Source organism: Xenopus tropicalis, chromosome 6 (assembly GCF_000004195.4).
Source record: "Xenopus tropicalis strain Nigerian chromosome 6, UCB_Xtro_10.0, whole genome shotgun sequence".
Lineage (NCBI taxonomy): Eukaryota > Metazoa > Chordata > Amphibia > Anura > Pipidae > Xenopus > Xenopus tropicalis.
The window spans coordinates 26,529,490-26,550,288 of record NC_030682.2 but is presented as its reverse complement, the minus strand read 5'-3'; the positions used below and the strand labels follow the sequence as shown (position 1 = coordinate 26,550,288).

Below are 20,799 nucleotides of genomic sequence, written 5' to 3'. Positions count from 1 at the left end.
CCTTTTATTCAAAGAACCAGTAACTTAAAAAAAGCACTGCCATTTTTGGTAATGGCTAATACTCACTGCACTGTAAGACTATGCACGTATCACCCACTTAATTGTGTTTGTTTAGCTTAACGAGATGTATTTATTTTTTCCACTTGCATTGTTATTAACAATATACCCCTTGTGCATATTGCATAGATGTACTGCATACCCTAAATACAAAGATTTATACATATCTGTAGGAGTGATAGTTCCGCTGCATCTGATGCATTACACTTTTTCTACTCCTGTTACATGGCCTGTGAGCATCTGTGTCTATTGAACGTTTCATTACTGCAATGGTGATGTTTCTCTTGTAGGAATTCCAGAGTCGATCTGCCGTTTGGGAGCTGAATGCTATTCCCCCATTGTTGGAACTGCTAAAATCTGAATATCCAGTTATTCAACAACTGACTCTCAGAACACTTGGCTGCTTGAGCTCTGAAGTGGAAGCCAGGCATATCTTTATAGAAAATCAAGTGTTGGAGCAGCTTCTAAAAGTCTTGGAAACAAAGGTAAGGCATATTTAGAAAAAATTACCAGTTCATAGAAAAAAATTACAGGATATGAGGAAGGGCTTTGTTTTAAGAGCTGGCAATCTACTGGGCTGATGGAGAGGCAGGGTGCCATAAAAGAATGATATCATTTTGTCAGTAGTACATAAAGTTTGACTTTGCTTCTTTTACCTTGTGTGATATCCAAGCTATTCATTAATAAATAAAGATGTAGCATTGTGCTGGTTCTGCTTACCTAGATTTAGAAATAGGATAAAACACACCTACTTATACAATGTATCTGACTGCATAGATTTCTATCATGTGTTATTAGGAGTTTCATGACTTGCACGTTGACACACTTTTGGTTATTGCAAACTGCCTGGAGGATGTTGAGGCATTACATATTCTGCAGCAGTCGGGGGGTCTTAAAAGAATACTGGAATTTGCTGAAACAACTCCTCTGCCTGAGGCACAAATGAATGCAGCAAAAGCTATTAGCAAAGCAGCTCAGAATGGTAAGTACCAGCCAGCTAATATTCATATTCCTCATGATCATTTGTTTTTGTAAGGTGGATGGTGTCTGTGGCTTTAAAGGACATGATTATGAAAAGGGTGCCTAGAAGCTAGTCACTGGAAAAACGCGCATACACTCCAATGGTTCTTCACAGGAAAGCTTGCAGCGAAAAAACGCCCATAGACTCCTATGTATTTTTGCCTTGAAAAACTTGCCACATGCGTTTCCCAGATTTTCTCTGTTTCACCAATTTTTCCAGCAGATCACAAGTGCATAGAAATAGCAGAACGCAGATCAAAATATTTGGGAAATTATATAATAATGTTCTCAAATAAATAATTTTTTGAAATGATAAGTTTTATGAGTGTGGATTCCTACAGTGGTGTTTGTGTATATATGTTTTTACGTATGTATATATGTATGTATATATTATTGTTTTTGCCAGCACCCAGGGCTTTTGATCTTTTGGATGGTGTGCTGCTGTTTGTTCTTATATATATACAGTATATACACCCAATATGTATATACACATGCAGATACAAGGTTTTGTATGATAACCTGTTTGTGTATATTGAGCAGTGTCGGGCTGGGGTATGCAGGTCTCACCACGGCTGCAGCCCCAGGTGCCCCCTACTCCCCACCCCCCCGAGTGCCACCCCAATCTGACCCTGGTATTGAGCAAATGGGAACAATGGGAAGGCAAGATAGCATCTCCCAGTAGGTATCAGACTAGCACTCAATAGTAAGAAATCCAAGTCTGGCTTGGGACTCCTCCAGTTACATGGGAGTAGGTGTTCTAATGTGTAGCGCTGGCTCCTTCTGAAAGCTCAGACTCAGGCACAATGCACTGAGATGGCACCTACACACCAATATTGCAGCTAAAAATACATTTGTTGGTTCAAGAATAACATTTTAAATGGTAGAGTGAATTATTTGCTATGTAATTTAGAAATAAAAAGTATTCCATAAAAATAATGATAGTATCTCTTTAATTTGGAATTTTTCCCTTATTTTTAATAATCACTTTTTAAATGAAACTGCTGGGGCCAATACTACTAAGACAGCTGGGCCCTCATTCATTGGCTGAACCACTCTTAAAAAAATAAAATTCCAATGAAGAGCATGATGTCAAATGAACTCCACTTTAGAAATCAATATAAATGTTCCTGTTAACTGCATGGAAGAGATCTAACATCAGCCTAAGCAGAAACAGTACATTTGATCCCAAGGCTTCAAGACTTATCTTTAACTCTAGTTCTACTGCTATTCAAGCCTACAGTTTCCCTTCATATTTACCACTGCCAAGCTAGTTTTTCTATAAGCCACATGACATTTATCCATTTTCCTTTCTGCGCATTCATCAGTGTGTATTTATCCTAATGCCACAAAGTTTTTTGCGTTACCTTAGAAATACTTAATTTCCATGTGCTAGGTTTGCTGTTAATATAAATAAATATATATATATATATATATATATATATATATACTGTATATATATATTCATATATATACTGTATGTATGAGCCAGAACAAACAATGCCAGATAATTAAATAAGACTGTAAGTATTTTTGAAAAAAATGATAGAATAAGACTATTTATAATGATTATTTATAAAAGCAGTTAGTGGTGCTCTAATGGTTTCTGCCTGCGATACTTAATGTTTTCTTGACAGTGAAGGTTTGCCTAAATTTGTGCAATGTAAAGGCTTCCTTTTGCTTAGAAATGTGCTGTAAATATTTTGGTACACACTAGGACAGCACTAAGGAGGCATAAGAAGTGATCAGTGCAACATCTAGCAAATTTTTGGCCACATATCAGTCAGGCAGGCTCATCTGAGGGCTCCATGCTCCACGCTGAGTCCCACAGCTCCATGCTCCCCTGCTCCCTGCTGAGTCCTCCCTGCTTTAAAGTAAAACCAGGGAGTGTTGGTGGGTGAGGCTTGTTATAATAGTATAGTTGTGGGAGGGGCTTATATTGGCATGTGGAGATAAGCGTAGCGCACATACAGTAACATCCCTTTTTATACTGCAATTCAAACACTGAGTAAACACCTGTCCTTGAGCCAGTGCAGTGAAGTTGCATAATACAATGGGGCAGATTTATCAGTGTTTGTATATTTGTTTTACTGCGATTTGAGGTTTTTTTTTTGCATTAAAAAAAATGTTAAATTGAATAATGATTAAAAATGCAAATTTTTGGATATTTATTAAGCAAACAAAAGGCAAATGGCATCTAAAAGCTTGCAAAATCATGTATAAGTCAGTGATAGCTGTCCTAGGAAAAATGTTAACTAGTCAATTCAAGCTTTTCAAATTTTTTAAAAATTTGTTCAAGCCTTAGTCTCCCGGTGTTTGATAAGTAGATCCCGCGCACTGTGCGTATGCCTGACGATGTCACATAAGTCATGCCCACAAAATTTTGGTGGTGGTGAGGGGGCTCTATGGTGGTTGCAGTCAGGCCTTAGAAGTTGGGGCCCAAAGTACTTTAGCCCAATATTGGATTTTTACATGTAAGACATAGATTAAATGACATGTCTGATTTAATTAACTGTTTTATTTTTGTTGTGACTCATCCGTTAAATTTATATTGAGGCAATCTACTACTCATATAGTGTGAATAGTGTCTTACCTTAGCTACTTCTTATTCATTAAACCTTGGTAAGAGGAGAATGACTTCTGACTGTTTGTAGCTGTCAATTCACGTTAAGATTTGTCTTTTCTTCGCGTTTGTGTAGATGAAAACCGGAAATTCTTCCATGAACAAGAAGTGGAGAGAATTCTGGTCAGTATGCTGGATACTGACAATGATGAAGTCAAGGCTGCGGCCTGCCTCGCTATTGCGGCCATGGGCGAAAACTTGGAAAGCAAGAATGTCTTCAACAAACAAGGCATGTATTTAGGCATTACTTGGAGTAGTAGGTACCAGCACAGTTCTTGCTTTTCTAACTGTACTTGTGCTTATGCCTACTGCAGGAATTCCTCAGATTATCACATTATTAACTAGAGAAAGTGCTGAAGTGAGAGAATCTGCAGCGTTTGTGCTGGCGAATCTAACTACCAATTGCCCTGCCAATGCGAGGTGAGTGCAGTTTTACTGGTAACTGCTTGGCACAGGATCATCAAATTTATAGTATTGTATCCAAGGGCATAAGAGCACAGACAGAAATTAAGTTTCCTGCAGACAAAAACTAACTGCTTATTAATATTTATTGTTTACTTATTAATTAATATTTATTGTTTACTTATTGCTTATTTAAGTCAGCCATATCTTCATTTTCACTTGTCTTGTAAGTAGGGTTACCAATAAATTTGTAATACATTCTCTTCCGTCCCTGGCCCGCCTCCAATCCACCCCCAGCTGCCTTCTATCCCTGCTCCTTTTCTAGCCTCCCTCAAACTATTTGCCCTTGAATGTGGCCCACTGACTTCATGCCCCACCCCTGACATCATGCACCCACCCCTGTTGATGGGCCCCCTGCCCTGGCTGGTAAGAAAAAGCCTGAAAGATGACAACCCTACTTGTAAGTGAGTTTAACTGGGGAGCAGCACCTGTTACATGCACTTTTTTACACTATGAAACTGAATGAAGAAAAAGAACTCAAATAGCTCTAATGGGTAAAAGGTATATGTATACTAGTATATGCTGATTGGTTGCTGCAGGTTACTATCTGTTTTTATTTATGTCTAGCGATATATATATATTTAAACATACATCTGCAGAGTATTATGCAGAAAGAAAGATAAGCATGGAAATACCCTAATGAATTAATTGCACCCTTCACTAAAACATTTTATTATTGAAATACATTTTATTGTTTTCTTCCAAAGAAAAAAAAAAGCTTTTCAAATTCAGCTATGTTAGTACACTACTGCCATCTATTGGATACAGCGAAGAAAATGTAATCTTACACGCGTATTACATACATAGATTACATCAGGGGGCTCAAACTCAATTTACCTGGGGGCCGCAAGAGGCAAAGTCAGGATGAGGCTGGGCCGCATAAGGGATTTCACAAAAAACTGGCTTTCAAGGGATAATGCAAGGCACGGCGGGCGGGAGCTGCTGATTGCGGAAATGACGTTATGCCATCATAACAGTTATTATGGGAAGACGTTCTGTGTGCACAATTAGCTCCTTAGCAGCTAATTGTGCACACAGAACGTCTTCCCATAATAACTGTTATGATGGCATAACGTCATTTCCGCAATCAGCAGCTCCCGCCCACCGTGCCTTGCATTATCCCTTGAATCGCAATAAAAATCGCGATCCATTCATTGCTTTTGAGAAGGCGTTGGTGCGGGCCACAAAATACAGTACCGAGGGCCGCAAATGGCCCGTGGGCCGCGAGTTTGAGACCCCTGGATTACATACTTGAGGCTTTTCTGCGGTCTTTGCACTGTAACCATTTTCCAACAAGATATTTTTCTGACAAATCTATCATAGCTTCCGCTGCTGTGATTGCTCCATATCCCCCTGTCTGATTGCTGCATTTAGCTGCCAAAAGCCACCTACTGTGGTCACTCATTTGAAATTTCTTTCATATGCTTTTAAAGGGTAACTAAAAGTGTGCAGATTCTGTCAGTATACCTTAAAACAAAACACTTTGTAATACAGACTGGTTATTTATTTTGTTGCATCTTAATAACTTAAAGGAGAAGGAAAAGTAAAATCACTGGGGGAGTTCTCAAATATTAGGCACACCACAGTGATTGTAATCACTTACCTTATACCCTGAGTTGGTGCTCCCGTTAGGAAAAAGTGTGCCAGGCCGGTTTTTTGGTTAATGTTCAGCTTTTCACTCTACAAGCGGCGTGAAGACAGAACAGGAGCACCAGTCCCGGGTATAAGGTAAGCAATTACATTGACTGGGGGGTGCCTAAGCGATAGATAAATCATAAAAAAAACAAATCACATTTACTGTTTACTGACCAGAATACTTTTAATATCAAAAAGGTAATGGAAAAATAATCAATCTGTATTACAAACTATATGTATTATTTTAAGGTATAGTAACAGAATCTGTACATTGTCTATAAGACTAAAGACCCCTTTTAAGTAAAACATTAAAGGCAAAAAATAATGTAAAGGCACCGCATATAAATGACTTTTAGTCATTGGTCTTTATAACCCTGAGCTTTTGCTATTGCTGAACTATGGCTCCCGCCAAAGGCATTTAGACTTTTGGTCCATCATCAGTTTAATGTCTCCAAGGCTGGACAAGCTTGCTATCCTTTCTGTGTATTCCAGACACAGAAGATAATTATGTAGATACTGTTGACTACTGAACAGTAATGGATATTTTGATTAATAAGGACAGGGCTGCAAATTAATTAACAGAAGAGTCGATTTGTCAAAATGACTTTCCCTATCTGGGATATCTTAATGCTATTTTTCACCTAAAATCATTTGCAATGCATTTACAAAAGTGCCTTTATCAATTCAAGACTGAAACTGTTTTTCCTAACTGCATTTCTCGTGAAAGAGCATTTCACATATTGTAGATCAACAAGTTCAATCTTTTGTCTATGTAAATGGACCCACATACACTAACAACCTTGCAGAGGTCTAAATGACAGAGTGATAGATGGATAGGAGAGCGTTTGCAAAGAAGCATAAATATTATAGTTAAAAATGTAATAGTAATACAAATCTAGTGTCCTAATTCATCTGTTTTCTATACCTTGCAATTATATGTGATTTCTAATATCATAATAGAGAAAGCAATAAAAAAACAGGTAAATATATAAAAACATAATCCATAAATTAGCAAATTGCTTGGATTGTGTAATTTCGGGGTGGTTTTTGGGAAATTCTGCTGCCCAAGGTGGCAGGGCCCAGCCAATACTGCTTCAGATACAGGGGTGTAAATGTTGGAATTGCTGGCACAGTGAGTGCTTATTTGATCCAGATTTTAATTGACAGGCTCTCAGTTGGCATTTAAATAACTTTCCATGGGGGTGGAATTTTGGTTCTCCTCTAATAATGGTAACTGAGATAGGTCCTCACCCCTCTTCATAGAAGGAGTCCAAAGGTTCATTTGTTGGTTATTAGTAATTTATATACTGTAGGGTAATCTCCTCCCTTAGGTTTCCTGATTGGAAAATGTATTAATCTGCACCTGTTGTAGAAAAAAACCCTTTCACTTTTTAGAGATTCACCCAAATATTACAATGGATTTATGCATATACCTGCTATCTTTTTTATAAAGCTGACAGGCATAGAAGGGCTCTTATGAGTGAATATTGTATTGATGCTCTTTGCAGCTTGTAAAGTCTTGCTGTTTCCAGCCAAAGGTAATGATCAATACAGATTACACAGATTCAGATGTGATAAAAAAAAATCACAATTTGCCGTCGTGCTGGTGGAGGTGTAAATGAATGAATAATCAAAGGTTTACAATAATTAACAAATTATAATTAGTCATGGAGGCATATATTAATTTGACTGTGATAATTAGACAGCATGGTGATGGAGGTGTTTTAAGTTTTACAGGAATATGACTGATTTATTCTACTTTATGCTGGACTCCACCATTCAATCTGTATGACATGCTTGTGTGAGAATATATACTTGTGGCTGACATCTGTTTCTGTATTTATAGCATTTCTTCCTATTATATCTAAGGCACAATAGAGAGTTCCTCTCTTGTCCTTCAGTGCTACTCACTCCCTTTCAATAATGTGCGCCATAGAGCCGATCTCTCCCTATAGCCTCACTAGTCTTTGCCTTGTCAGGTTTCTCAAACACATCTGCTTCTCTTCTCCCATACTGCACTTTATTTGTCTTCTTCTCTAAGTATAAGTCAAGCACAATGTCTAAACACTCTCAAATCATTATTAAAACTGTTGCTATCCAACTTCCAAATAATTCCCACGCCCTCACTCACTGATTAGTGATTCCATACACTGCTAATAAACCGATCCTCTGTTTCTTAAACAACCTCATAAATGCAATTAGACTGTATGATTATTCTTGTGTTTGCACCTGTACTGTAATTTACTCTACATGTTTTCTGCATGATTTTAATTATGAGTTTTGCTATAAATATTCTCAAGAAATAAAAAAAAAAAAACTTCAATAAAAAGGATAAAAACCCCAAAAATATTTTATTAGAATATTAAAAATCAGCCTCCCCTTTATCATGAGATAAATTTTATGGAACATTCCTAGCAACTAATTACAACTATGGAACCTGTTATCCAGAAAGTCGGGACCTGAGGTTTTCCATATAAGCCTTTCTGTAATTTGAATCACTATATTTTTAGTCTACTAAAAAATCATTTAAACATAAAATAAACCTAATAGGATTGTTTTGCCACCAACATGGATTCATGCAGCTTAGTTACCATCAGGTACAAGCTACTGTTTTATTATTACAGAGGAAAGGAAATCATTTTTAACAATTTGAATTATTTGATTATAATGGAGTGTAAGGGAGTTGGCCTTCCAATATTTCAGAACTTTCTGGATTGTAGGTTTCCGCATATTGGATCCAATACCTGCACTTTATTCATAAATCAAATAATTCTATAAAGTATAAACTGTAAGTGGACAAACAATGGCATCTACACAAAGCACTTCCAGTTATCTGTTCAGCTGTACAAAATCATACGAAAGTTATTTACAGTTATGGAGTATGAAAAAAAAATATAGCTAGGGTAATCCACCTTTACCCCTTTTATTTTGTTGGCAATTTTACAATATATAATAACTTTATAATAAATGTTGATAGCAGTAAAAAGTTGCAGACTTAATGCATAAATAAATATATCATGTCATTTTCTGCCCAAGATTTAGCTGTCAAACCTCTACATATGCAGCAGAGTATTGAAAAGAAATATAGAAAATGAATACATCAATTAAACAAAACAGTAATATTAATTTGTACATAGGATGAAAGATTTGTACATTTAGGCTTCATTAAATATTAGCATGCATGTAATCAAACCACTGAAACGCTATTATTTTTGTGTATGGATTATACATTTCTCATTTATTTAATCTAACATGCTAGTTAAATATTCCCTTGAGTTTATATTGACTGCATGTTATAATGCAGAACAGGCTAAATAGTAAGTATAGCTGAACCGCTTTGTAACATATAAAACCCATTACATCACTTATGGCTAGACCATTTCCCACAGAATCTATTTTAAGCCAAAAATTATAATTTCCTTCACCTCTGTAATAATAAAACAGTACCTTGTACTTATACCTTGTATAATTAATCCTTATTGGAGGCAAAATAATCCTGTTGGGTTTAATTAATGGTTAAAAGATTTTAACGTAGGACTTAAGGTATAGAGATCCAAATTATGGTATAACCCCTTATCCAAAAACCCCAGGTCTCAAGCATTCTGGATAAAAGATACCATAACTGTACCATTAACTGAACTTCAGGTGGACAGCTTGGGGCCTTTTACCAATTTCTGTGGTCAGACTCCCTATTTTTTCTAAATGATGAGGACATAAGTCATCATCTCCATTAATCCCTCTAATGTGTTCAAGTTGTGAGTTCCTTTAGCTATTTAGTTATTTCCATAATTAATACATAAATAATACAATGCTTAGCAGGCACACATACAATATCATTGGAAGATATGCCCCTGTGTAGAGATTAGCTTTTATTCTACCTGTAGTAAATATTTTGATTTCTAATTGCTGATTGGTTGCCCTCTATGACACTGAACTGGGGCAAATTTGCCCTGGGTTAGTAAATGAGACTTGCTGATATGAGTGTTCCCAGTGCCTATTTAATGTTAATTAAACATTAATTAATGACTGTTAATGACCTCACCACAGAAAAATTCACCCATTTCTATTCCTTCCTATGAGGTTTTTAGAAGTGTAATTGTCAAATGGTAAACTCTAATTTTCGCCCATTGATAAATACACTTCTAAAAATCTGTGACTTAGAAGAGGTTAAATGTTTTTAATGTGTGATAAACACGTTCAATTTTTATTTACTACTGAAAGCAGCATCTGTCTAGCTGTTTGCAGTCTCCACTCTCCTGGCGAGATTGGAGTTGGGGTTGTGAGTCAGACCCAGGGAAAGAGAGATGCACAAATAAAGTTATGGGATCTGTTATCCAAAAAGCTCCAAATTATGCGGAGGCCATCTCCTTTAGGCTCAGTTTTTTAAATTATTTCCTTTTTCTCTGTAATAATAAAACAGTACCTGTACTTGATCCCAACTCAGATATAATTACCCCTTATTGGGGGCAGAACAGCCCTATTGGGTTTATTTAATGGTTAAATGATTCCCTTTTCTCTGTAATAATAAAACAGTACCTGTACTTGATCCCAACTAAGATATAATTACCCCTTATTGGGGGCAGAACAGCCCTATTGGGTTTATTTAATGGTTACATTATTCCCTTTTCTCTGTAATAATAAAACAGTACCTGTACTTGATCCCAACTAAGATATAATTACCCCTTATTGGGGGCAGAACAGCCCTATTGGGTTTATTTAATGGTTAAATGATTCCCTTTTCTCTGTAATAATAAAACAGTACCTGTACTTGATCCCAACTAAGATATAATTACCCCTTATTGGGGGCAGAACAGCCCTATTGGGTTTATTTAATGGTTAAATGATTCCCTTTTCTCTATAATAATAAAACAATACCTTGTACTTGATCCCAACTAAGATATAATTAATCCTTATTGGAAGCAAAAAACTCCTATTGGGTATATTTAATGTTTAAATGATTTTTTAGTAAACATCAAGCACAGTGATATAAATGATGGAAGACCCCTTATCCTAAACCCCCCCCAGGACCCAAGCACTCTGGATAATAGATTCTATACCTGTATTTACATTATCTCTGTCTGGGCAGTCAGAATGACAACTTCCACGACAGTTTAATAAATACACAGTATGAAGAGTCTGTGTTTAATCTGCTCATTATGGCATTGGATTTTCTGTCAAACCACCCAGGTTACATTTATCATTATTTCATTCTGATGAGATTATTTGCACCTTACTGGTTTTCACACCACAAAGCCAAATTCCAACGTCAGTTAATACTGAGGCACTTATTCATAGTGAGGAGAGGCACAGGACGCACCATGTTGTGTAACACACTCCCACTCACAGCAGTGAGTCTGCTTAGAATATTGCTTTTAGCATGGGGGTCCCTAGAGTCACATGAGATCAATATGCACTTTTCTTTAGAATGTCGCTTTAACTGATGTTAGTAAAGTATATGTATAATTCATGTTTTGTTTCCATCAATCAGTGCCGTGGCTGAGGCTGACGGTGTTGACGCATTGATTAATCTCCTATCAGATAAAAGAGACGGGGTCATTATGAACGCATGCACTGTCCTTATTAATATGGCTGCTCAGGAACCTTTGCGGCTCATTTTAGAAACCCACGGCTTGGTGCACGCTTTGATCGAACCACTGCACTCATCAAACAATATGGTTCTCAGCAAGGCAGCTCTTACGGTGGCCTCCATTGCGTGTGACGCAGACATAAGGACTGATGTAAGTTTCCTTCTTTCAAAAAATGATAAAGCTAATCGCATTGTAATGATTTCTTTCTTAATAAATATGTAATGCAACACACTTCAGCACATTTACACTTATTTACTTATTAAAGCATCATAACAGATTTTTTTTTTGTTTCTGCTTAAAGTACTATACAGGTATGGGACCTGTTATCCAGGTATAATGAGTTGTTAAATAAAAATTGGTAGCAATGGCAAAGTAATTAAACCAGTATTACTTATTTTTAGTTAAGAAATGCCGGCGGTTTGCCCCCTCTGGTAAAGCTTCTTCAGTGCGACCATAATGAAGTGCGGCGCAGTGCTTGCTGGGCAGTGGCGGTGTGTGCGAGTGATGAGCTGACAGCAGTTGAACTGTACAAATTAGGGTGAGTAACAGGAGCAGCAGTTTTACAATGTGTTGACCTGCTTTATTCATAAAACGCTGCCCTGTGTATAGTAAATGTGTCTGCCTCCTGAGAGAACTGAAAGCACTGATTTCTCCCAATGGGTATTTCATGATTTCAGCCCATTTCGCATCTAAGTCAAGAAAGCTGTGATACTGGAGCCATTAAACCTCACCATAATGCAGGTTCAGTTCCAGTAAAGGGGTTATGATTAGTGCCCACAATCCCTGCATGGTTCCTCTAAATAGGTCAAGTACTATTAAAGGTAGTTGTAGTAATACATATATCTGCTTTAATGATACTTTTTTTGTTCTTATTGTTTGTGTAGGCTGGATTTATATGTTGTATCCCCTTGCCCAGGCCCGGATTTGTGGAGAGGCCACAAAGTTCAGGGGCTTCATGCCGCCCCGCCGCAACAAAATTTTAAAATTTTGCTCCTATAGGGAGCAATGGAGACCTCTCCCCACTGCTCCGTATGGGAGATGAAATGTATGTGCATGTGCACTTGCGCTCGCTGCCGCGCGAGGGGGGGGTTGGGGGGGCAGCCTCGGGGCGCCTGGATCACAAATTCGGGGCTGCCCTTGCCACTTGTATTGTGGATTAAGAATTAAGGATTCGGAAGGGTGCTAGAGCTCAGTGCTGCAGATAAACTTTAACACCCCATAGAACAGAATGGCACTGAACTTCTCAAAGCAGTTGAACACACAAACAATTTTCCAGCCAGCACTATCGATATCTGCCCGCATTAGGAAATCAGTTTTAAAATTCTGTATTATTTGATTAAAATGGAGTCTATGGGAGGTGGGCTTTCCATAATTCGGATCTTTCTGGATAATGGGTTTCTGGATGATGAATGCCATACCTGTATATAAAATATGAACCTCCTTTAATTCTGAATGCAAATATATGCAATATTCATTTTTTGCAAGGTTCCGGGTTGGACTGAGCCGCCCCCCTGTCAGACATCCAACCCCTGTTGGCGCTCCCCCGCCCGCAGGTGTCCCTCCCCTGACATGTTTGCGGGGCCCCTGGGGCAGTCTCAACAAGAAAGAAAAGCAGCTTAATTTATGAGACCACTTAATTTATAATCCATATAAAACCCATCTTGTAATTGTTGTTTTTGTGAAATATTTAGGGCTCTGGACCTTCTTCAGGAGTTGAACCTCTCCAGGAGTCGCCGAAACAACTTTAGCGAGTGGGCTCTCAACAAGCTGCTCGATAATAATCTGCCTCTAAAGTACAGTCAGAAGGGCTACCTGTCTTACAGCAACCTCATTGAAGATGGATTTTATGACTGTGGTAGGGTATGTAACAATAACAATAATAGTAAAAGAATATGAGCACTTCACTTAGATTTGCTTAACAGCAGTAAATACGTTATCTCTACAGATAAAGCCTGATGCAAAATTACTGCCTTTAGAAGAGCTCAGCAAGCAGGAGCTGAATCAGAACCGTGCCGTTATCTTAATAAATGCAAAAAGTCCTGACTTGTAAGTATATCAAACTATTTCATTAAAGAGTTATTTTCCTCTCACTCGTTCTAACACCCGGCACTTAGAGGCAGATTTTACAAATAATCATTATGAACTGTATAGATTTTTTATGGAATATATTGAATTTGATCAAATTAGATTTAATCCACCTAATTCCTAAGGCACAGGAAAATTTACAAACATCCTTCAATGGGACTGGCATTCATTTTGAGATAATACATCTCTCAGGATAAATATAAATGATCTAATGCACCAGTTTCAATGGTATGGGATCCATTGTCTGGAAACCCATTATCTATAAAACTCAGAATAATGTGAAGGCCATCTCCAATAATTTTAATTTTAAGCAAATTATTTTTTTAAAATATGTATTTATTCAGTGTACTAATATAATAGTACCTTGTACCTGGCGTAACTAAACTGTAGGAATCCATATTGGTGGCAAAACAATACTATTGGGTTTAATTCACTTTAAATGATTTTTAGCAGACTTGAGGAGAACCAAGGACTAACTAAAGAAGTAGGGTAGAAATGCTGCACATTATGTTTTGGGTTTCTGTACCAGCCCAAGGCCCCCACAGTGCCCCCAAAGTTGCCCCCAGTAGCCCCCCATCTTCTTTTCTGCTGATCCCCTGCTCTGTGCTGGCACTTACCTGAGCTTAGGGAGCCACTCACTATATACTGTATATATAGAATATAAATGTCACAACATAAGGCTGATTAGTAAATAATAGAGATTATTAGTACATGGCAGCTCTGAAACCAGTAAAATTTGCATCATTTTCTGCTTGATAATTTGTGACAACCCCTAAGCTTAGCTTCTCAACAGCTGAACTGAGAACACACTGAGCATGTGCAGTGTCACTGACACACCTAATAGAATCCAAGATGGGGAGCTCCTGTGACATTTGTAAAGACCTGGATCATTGCTGCTACTGATATGCTAAAACTTTAGGCTGGTGCAGAAAGTTCAGTATATAATATATGGCATTTTTAGCCGTATTCATTTTTAGGGTTTAGTTCTCCTTTAAGGTACAGGTATGAGACCTGTTATCCAGGATGCTTGGGACCTGGGGTTTTCTTGATAAGGGATCTTTCTCTAATTTGTATCTCCATACTTTAAGTCTACTAAAAAATCAGTTAAACCCAATAGGATTGTTCTGCCTCCTTCCACAGAGTCTGTGGAAGTACTATGGAGGAAGAGCAATTTAATGGGAAAGCCTGCATATGTGTATATTAATAGTTAATAAGATAATAGACGAACAGAAAGTAATTGTTGGAAATGGTGGGAGATTTTTTGGAGCTGATTTCATTAACAAAACATAGGGCAGTTATATACAGGTATGGGACCTGTTATCCAGAATGCTTGGGACCTGGGGGTTTTCAAAATAGGGGATCTTTCTGTAATTTTGGTCCATACCTTTGTCTGCTAAAAATCATTTAAACATTAAATAAACCCAATAGGATTGTTTTGCCTCCAATGAGGATTTTTTATACTATGAATTTGGGATCAAGTACAAGGTACTGTTTTATTTCTACAAAAAAAAAGGAAATCACATTCTGTGTGTGTGTGTATATATATATATATATATATATATACAGAAACAAAAGAGGAGCACACCCTTTAAATAAAGCAAGTGCCCTTGGTGCTGGTCAAATAATTCAGTAGACAGACAGAGTACCGCACACATAGGGACTTTGTAGAAAAAACAAAAATGTTTATTGAAAAAACATTTTTGTTTTTTCTACAAAGTCCCTATGTGTGCGGTACTCTGTCTGTCTATATATATATATATATATATAAATAAAAATAAACGTTTATATTCATGTAATTGCTTGCATTTGTCACTTATATATATTTTTAATATAAGAATATTTTCCCTGACACTGATTTATTGTGTATAAACTTTAATACATAACAGACTACTTCTAAATAATACAGTGTTTATATAGAATAAGATCATTCCATTTTGGTTCTCTCCAGTATTTTTTAGTGGACAAATCAGATATGATTATTTGTGGTTTATGGTTCACGCTCCGGTCTGTGGGGATAGGTGGAAAGGCTAGATAGAGCCGGGGTCAGGCTGTTCATTTACACTTGCCTGTGGCAGGATAGCCTTCACCTGTACTGCAAGGCGTCTGACCTTTATAAACAGGAAAGCAACATTCACAGGCCTCAAGCTACTGTAAGTCTCACTAGATGCTTCCAAGTTAAAAACAGCTGGAGGGATATAGATTTGACAACATCCCCTGTTCTAAGAATAAAGTTCGATCTACATTTACAGTGATATCTTAAAAATGAATCTAAACAAATGAATTCAGATATAGGTATCATTGTCTACACCTCTGTTCTTGGTTCTTAAAGTCTCACTGGCTATTATGGGCAGATTTACAAAGCAACAAACAAAACATGCATATGTTCATTAAAGGGGTTGTCCACCTTTGAGTAAACTTTTAGCATGATGTAGAGAGTAATATTCTGAGACAATTTGCAATTGGTCTCAATTTTTTATTATTTGTAGTTTTTTAGTTAGTTCAGTTTTTATTCAGCTCTCCAGTTTGGCATTTCAGCAGCTATTTGGTTGCTAGGATCCCAATGAACTTAGCAGCCAGGGTATGGTTTAAATGAAAGACTGATATATAAATAGGAGAGGGCCTGAATAGAAAAATAAGTAATATAAAGTAACAATAACAATAAAATTGTAGCCTCACAGAGCAATAGTTTTTTAGCTCAGGGGGTCAGTGACCCCCATTTGAAAGCTGGAAAGTGTTAGAAGAAGGCAAATAATTCAAAAACTATGAAAAAAATGAAGACTAATTGAAAAGTTGCATAGAATTGACCTTTCTAATAACTAAAAGGTGACGTAAAGGTGAAACGCCCCTTTAATGGGTGCAATAGGGTGCTATGGGTAACTGTACTGGTGCCATTAAGCAACTTAGTATGTTAGCCCCTGTAATTCTCCTGTGAACATGCTTGTTTGCAGCCCTCTCTGTGTGGGGTGCATTTTGGAAATTGTAGTGGGGAAGGAGTCTTAAGGTTTTATATATTTCCAGCTATACACCTTCATCATGCCAGGATATAACCAAATCAAACAGTTGCCATGCTGACAAACACATGGCACTAGTGCCAATTGCAACCATACTTAATAACTTGCTGTTTGAATGCAGGAACCTCTCAGCAATAAAATATCTTGTATTCTCAGAGCCCCAGCGGCAGTTGCACCTCCGGCGGAAGAGAAGCAAGAATCAGTTGGGGCACGATCCTCTTACAGTCGAAATGCTTCCAGAGAGAAAGCAGGGTAAGAACATTGCCATGTTCTGCATCTTCTCCCTCTGTGGGCTCTGCACTTACAAGCAGCAATTAATAAGATTGGGATTAGGGTTTCTGTCACTTGTTTTTTTCACCTTTTATCTTTCCTTATGCTATTTAGAGTTACTTTTATTTATTCATATCTGTTTAACCCAACCCGTAGCTTGAATTTAATAATTAAGAATGCAACAACAATAACAATAGAACCAGCTCTCTTAGCATTTTTAGGGATTCTGTCTGCAACAAATCTCCCCTGAATGTTTGGAAAATGAATCACATCACATATGTTTTCCCACTGCCGATTCACTTCATTGCCAGTGGGATAGCATTTTAGGCAGATTAGTTCCCACAGTAGCGAAGATTTAACCATAGGCAACTAATCTCCCCATGTGCCATCATCTTCCCTCCTGATAAGCAATAACAATACATTGTAGCACACTGACCCCAGTCAATCATATGTTTTATTCAGTACACAGGAGGTATGAGGGGAGTTGTAGTGTTAAATACGCCAGCAGAATGCTCCCTAGACACACACCTCTGAGTGTGTTCTGCATATAATACAGAAATATTAGCTCCCTGCAATGTGCCAGATATATTGTAAATGTATACATGATACATTATATTCTTATGTTTCCTTATTTAATCCTGTCTTTTTATCTGCTTTTTCCATATTCTCCCCTTCCCTCATGTTTCATTCTAGATCACTCCCTTTCCTCAATCCTCTCCCTCTTCTGTTTCTTTTCTCTCCTCTGAGGCAAATTGCAGAGGCTGCAGATGGGTTTTTTGCCTTTCTCTGGAACTAGTAGTTAGGCAGGTTTTACATGTTTTTATTTAGGCCAAAAGGATGAACTCGATGGACGTGTGTCCATTTTAAAACTAAATTACAATAACTTGCATAAATATATTTCATGACATGTCTCTGCTTTCAGGGCTCCTGCTGAAGAAAAGCCAGAACAGGCTGTTGTAAGAACCCCATCATCTCATGGGAGAAGTGCTTCTAAAGAAAAAGGAAGGTAAGGGATTATTTAAGTCTATGTATCCAGATATAAGGCGTCATTTACAATTCCCCCTGGCAGAAGTGGAAGAGCAATACTGGGAGCACATTTCGGCAGCACTTCTACCCAGGGAATGACCATGCTGTACAGGCTAGCTCTGTCCTTACTGCCTACCACAGGGAGGGTGATAAGGAAAGGGCCCCATTGTTGCCTGTGTCCTCCGGTGCTCTGAATGACATGGGGGTGGTAAGGCATTCATCTACTTACTGCCCCTAAACTAAGCAAAGAGGCTTATGGCAATTCAGCAATAGCAGAATGCAGTGTGCAAAGTGGAAAAACAGATGCACTGCGCACATTTTTTGCACTTTGTAAGGTCCCCAAGAGGTTGTAAATGACCTCTATAGTATTAAGAACAGAGTAAATAATGTGGTCATTAATAACTCAAGTTTCCATTTGTAGCCCGACATTGTCAGTCCCCCCTTAGCTCAAACCAATGTTACAGTTACATCAGGGTCATCAAAACCTTCACTTTCCTGTAGCAATGCAAACATGCAGTCTCAATAAATCCCACCCTAACAGAGCTTTAATCTATCCACTGCTTTTGGCCCCTGAATATGGGGCTATGCCCCAGTCTGAGCCCCTCTATATAGGACTATGCCCCAGTCTGAGCCCCTCTATATGGGGCTATGCCCCAGTCTGAGCCCCTCTATATGGGGCTATGGCCCAGTCTGAGCCCCTCTATATGGGGCTATGCCCCAGTCTGGACCCCTCTATATGGGGCTATGCCCCAGTCTGGGCCCCTTTATATGGGGCTATGCCCCAGTCTGAGCCCCTCTATATGGGGCTATGGCCCAGTCTGAGCCCCTCTATATGGGGCTATGCCCCAGTCTGGACCCCTCTATATGGGGCTATGCCCCAGTCTGGGCCCCTTTATATGGGGCTATGCCCCAGTCTGAGCCCCTCTATATGGGGCTATGCCCCAGTTTGGGCCCCTCTATATGGGGCTATGCCCCAGTCTGGGCCCCTTTATATGGGGCTATGCCCCAGTCTGAGCCCCTCTATATGGGGCTATGCCCCAGTTTGGGCCCCTCTATATGGGGCTATGCCCCAGTCTGGGCCCCTTTATATGGGGCTATGCCCCAGTCTGGTTACTGATTCTTCAGAATATCAAAATACTTACATCTAGTAAATAAACAGCTTGGGTAATGAGCTTGTTAACCGCCATACCATGCCAACACCTTTGTCTGCACAAATCTGTGACTGAAACGACCATTCCCACACCTGCTTGTTTATACATATTTATATATCTTGAGAATTTTGTATTTAAAAAAATTTCCAGTTCATATTATTCTACAGAATATTTAAGCACTTAGCTTTCAACCTTTAAGTGAATCTAAAGAACACAGCAAGTACAAATTTTCCCCAAGCCTCACCCTCGTCTGGGCTTTAAGGTGTTTCTAGGAGAGCAAACTGCCATTGTTCCCAATTCTCTAGCCTTCAGGGTGAGCCCTCCCACCAAGCCCCCCTCCCAGTGGTGCCAGCTTCACAGTTTAGGCACTTTTGCATTCAATAGAGCCTTCAAGAATAAATATTCATGACCCCTTCCAAAAATCCTGCCCTAAAAATGGCTGATGATTTCAAAAATATTTTCTCAAGGTGGTGGTGAATTTTCAAATGTGCAGCCTACTTGGATATTATATAGAAATGCATTTAGGACTCTTTAACTTCCTGTTGTTCCTGGCTATTTAACCAGCACTCCAAATCAAAAACATTCAAGGCTTTGAGGTACCAGTACCATTGTATTTTACTGGGCTTCTTTGTTATCCACAGTGTGAACACGTGCCCCAATGGCCCAGTTTTAACTTGAATTGTTGCTTATTATGCATACAAAACCTATTCATTATTTGGTGTTACTGGCCCTTTAACAATTTGTTTAGAGGTTTGTTTTTTTTTTACACTTTGTTTTTTACTTTCTGACCTTCAGTACAGACTCAATAAGGTTGCATAATGGATGCCTTTAGCTGCCAGTCTATGTAGAATAAAATGATTTCTAAGTACTGCGCTCTTGCTTACTTTGGCACAAAGCAGCACATAGTTGGAGTTTTTCCGAGTCACTTCTTGCCAGGAGATCACTGGATACAGATGTCAGATGGGAATTCTGCCATTACTGTGGGAACACAGACTAGGGAAGATGCACAGTGTTCCTTCAGGCACCTCTGTGCCAATAAGTGGCTAACTATACGTACTGTAACTGACTCCTAGTGTGCCCAGTCCTACTTTCATTTTATTGGGGAATGGCAGACCGCCATCAAATACTACTTTACTAAACACACCAACAGACAGACTTGCTTTCCCATATATGTTAAATAACAACACCATACCTCAATAAATAAATCAATACCCACTTCTGTGTCTGTTAATCAACTGGCTTCTGCTACATTATTTCAGGAGTCAGAGTCAATAGTATAAAGATCATATAAACATCTAGACAGATACTAATTTTGTATATTTTGTATATTGAAAAATCACAAGTAATAAATGTTGGAAAGGCCAGACTGGCAATCTGTGGGTTTTGGAAAATGCCAGAGGGGTTGCTGTAAGATGCCATAGACAGTCACTATTTATTGGGCTGGTAGCCCAAAGAGTCCCTACCTATTTTACCTATTTAAATCCCAGTCCAGACCTTTTTTCACTCTCTGGGTGGAGATTCCCTTAAAAGGAGAATCAAAGCCTAAACATGTATTGCTAGAAAGGCAGAATTTTAGTCAGATGACTGTGCACCTCAAATTTCAAACTGCGCTGTGGCTCAACCAGTGTCGGACTGGCCCACAGGGATACCTAGAAAACTCCCGGTGGGCCCAGGTGTCAGTGGGCCCTCCTGCTTCTAATCATTTGGCCTTATTCTTGGTCATTTCCTATTCTCTATGGGAACACATCAATTAATATAAAGAAGAATAGATTATAGTATGTAAACATAAAAAACTAGGAAAACATAGAGGTTGAGTGAGGAGTTGAGCAGAAGTACTTTGGAGAGTGGGCCCATAGTCCGACACTGGCCTCAAC

The 20,799-nt window shown here is 38.4% G+C and overlaps 1 protein-coding gene across 1 annotated transcript in view; it reads left to right on the top strand.

The window, feature by feature from the left end:
* Positions 1–20,799, top strand: part of armc3 (armadillo repeat containing 3) — a 34,079-nt gene that overhangs the window by 9,089 nt on the left and 4,191 nt on the right. Inside the window, exons 7-16 of the mRNA NM_001001246.1 lie at positions 348–542; positions 856–1,039; positions 3,774–3,926; positions 4,012–4,117; positions 11,283–11,532; positions 11,784–11,920; positions 13,074–13,242; positions 13,328–13,428; positions 16,635–16,730; positions 17,671–17,754. Coding sequence (NP_001001246.1) covers positions 348–542; positions 856–1,039; positions 3,774–3,926; positions 4,012–4,117; positions 11,283–11,532; positions 11,784–11,920; positions 13,074–13,242; positions 13,328–13,428; positions 16,635–16,730; positions 17,671–17,754 — 1,475 coding nt within the window. The remainder of the gene's footprint in view (positions 1–347; positions 543–855; positions 1,040–3,773; positions 3,927–4,011; positions 4,118–11,282; positions 11,533–11,783; positions 11,921–13,073; positions 13,243–13,327; positions 13,429–16,634; positions 16,731–17,670; positions 17,755–20,799) is intronic.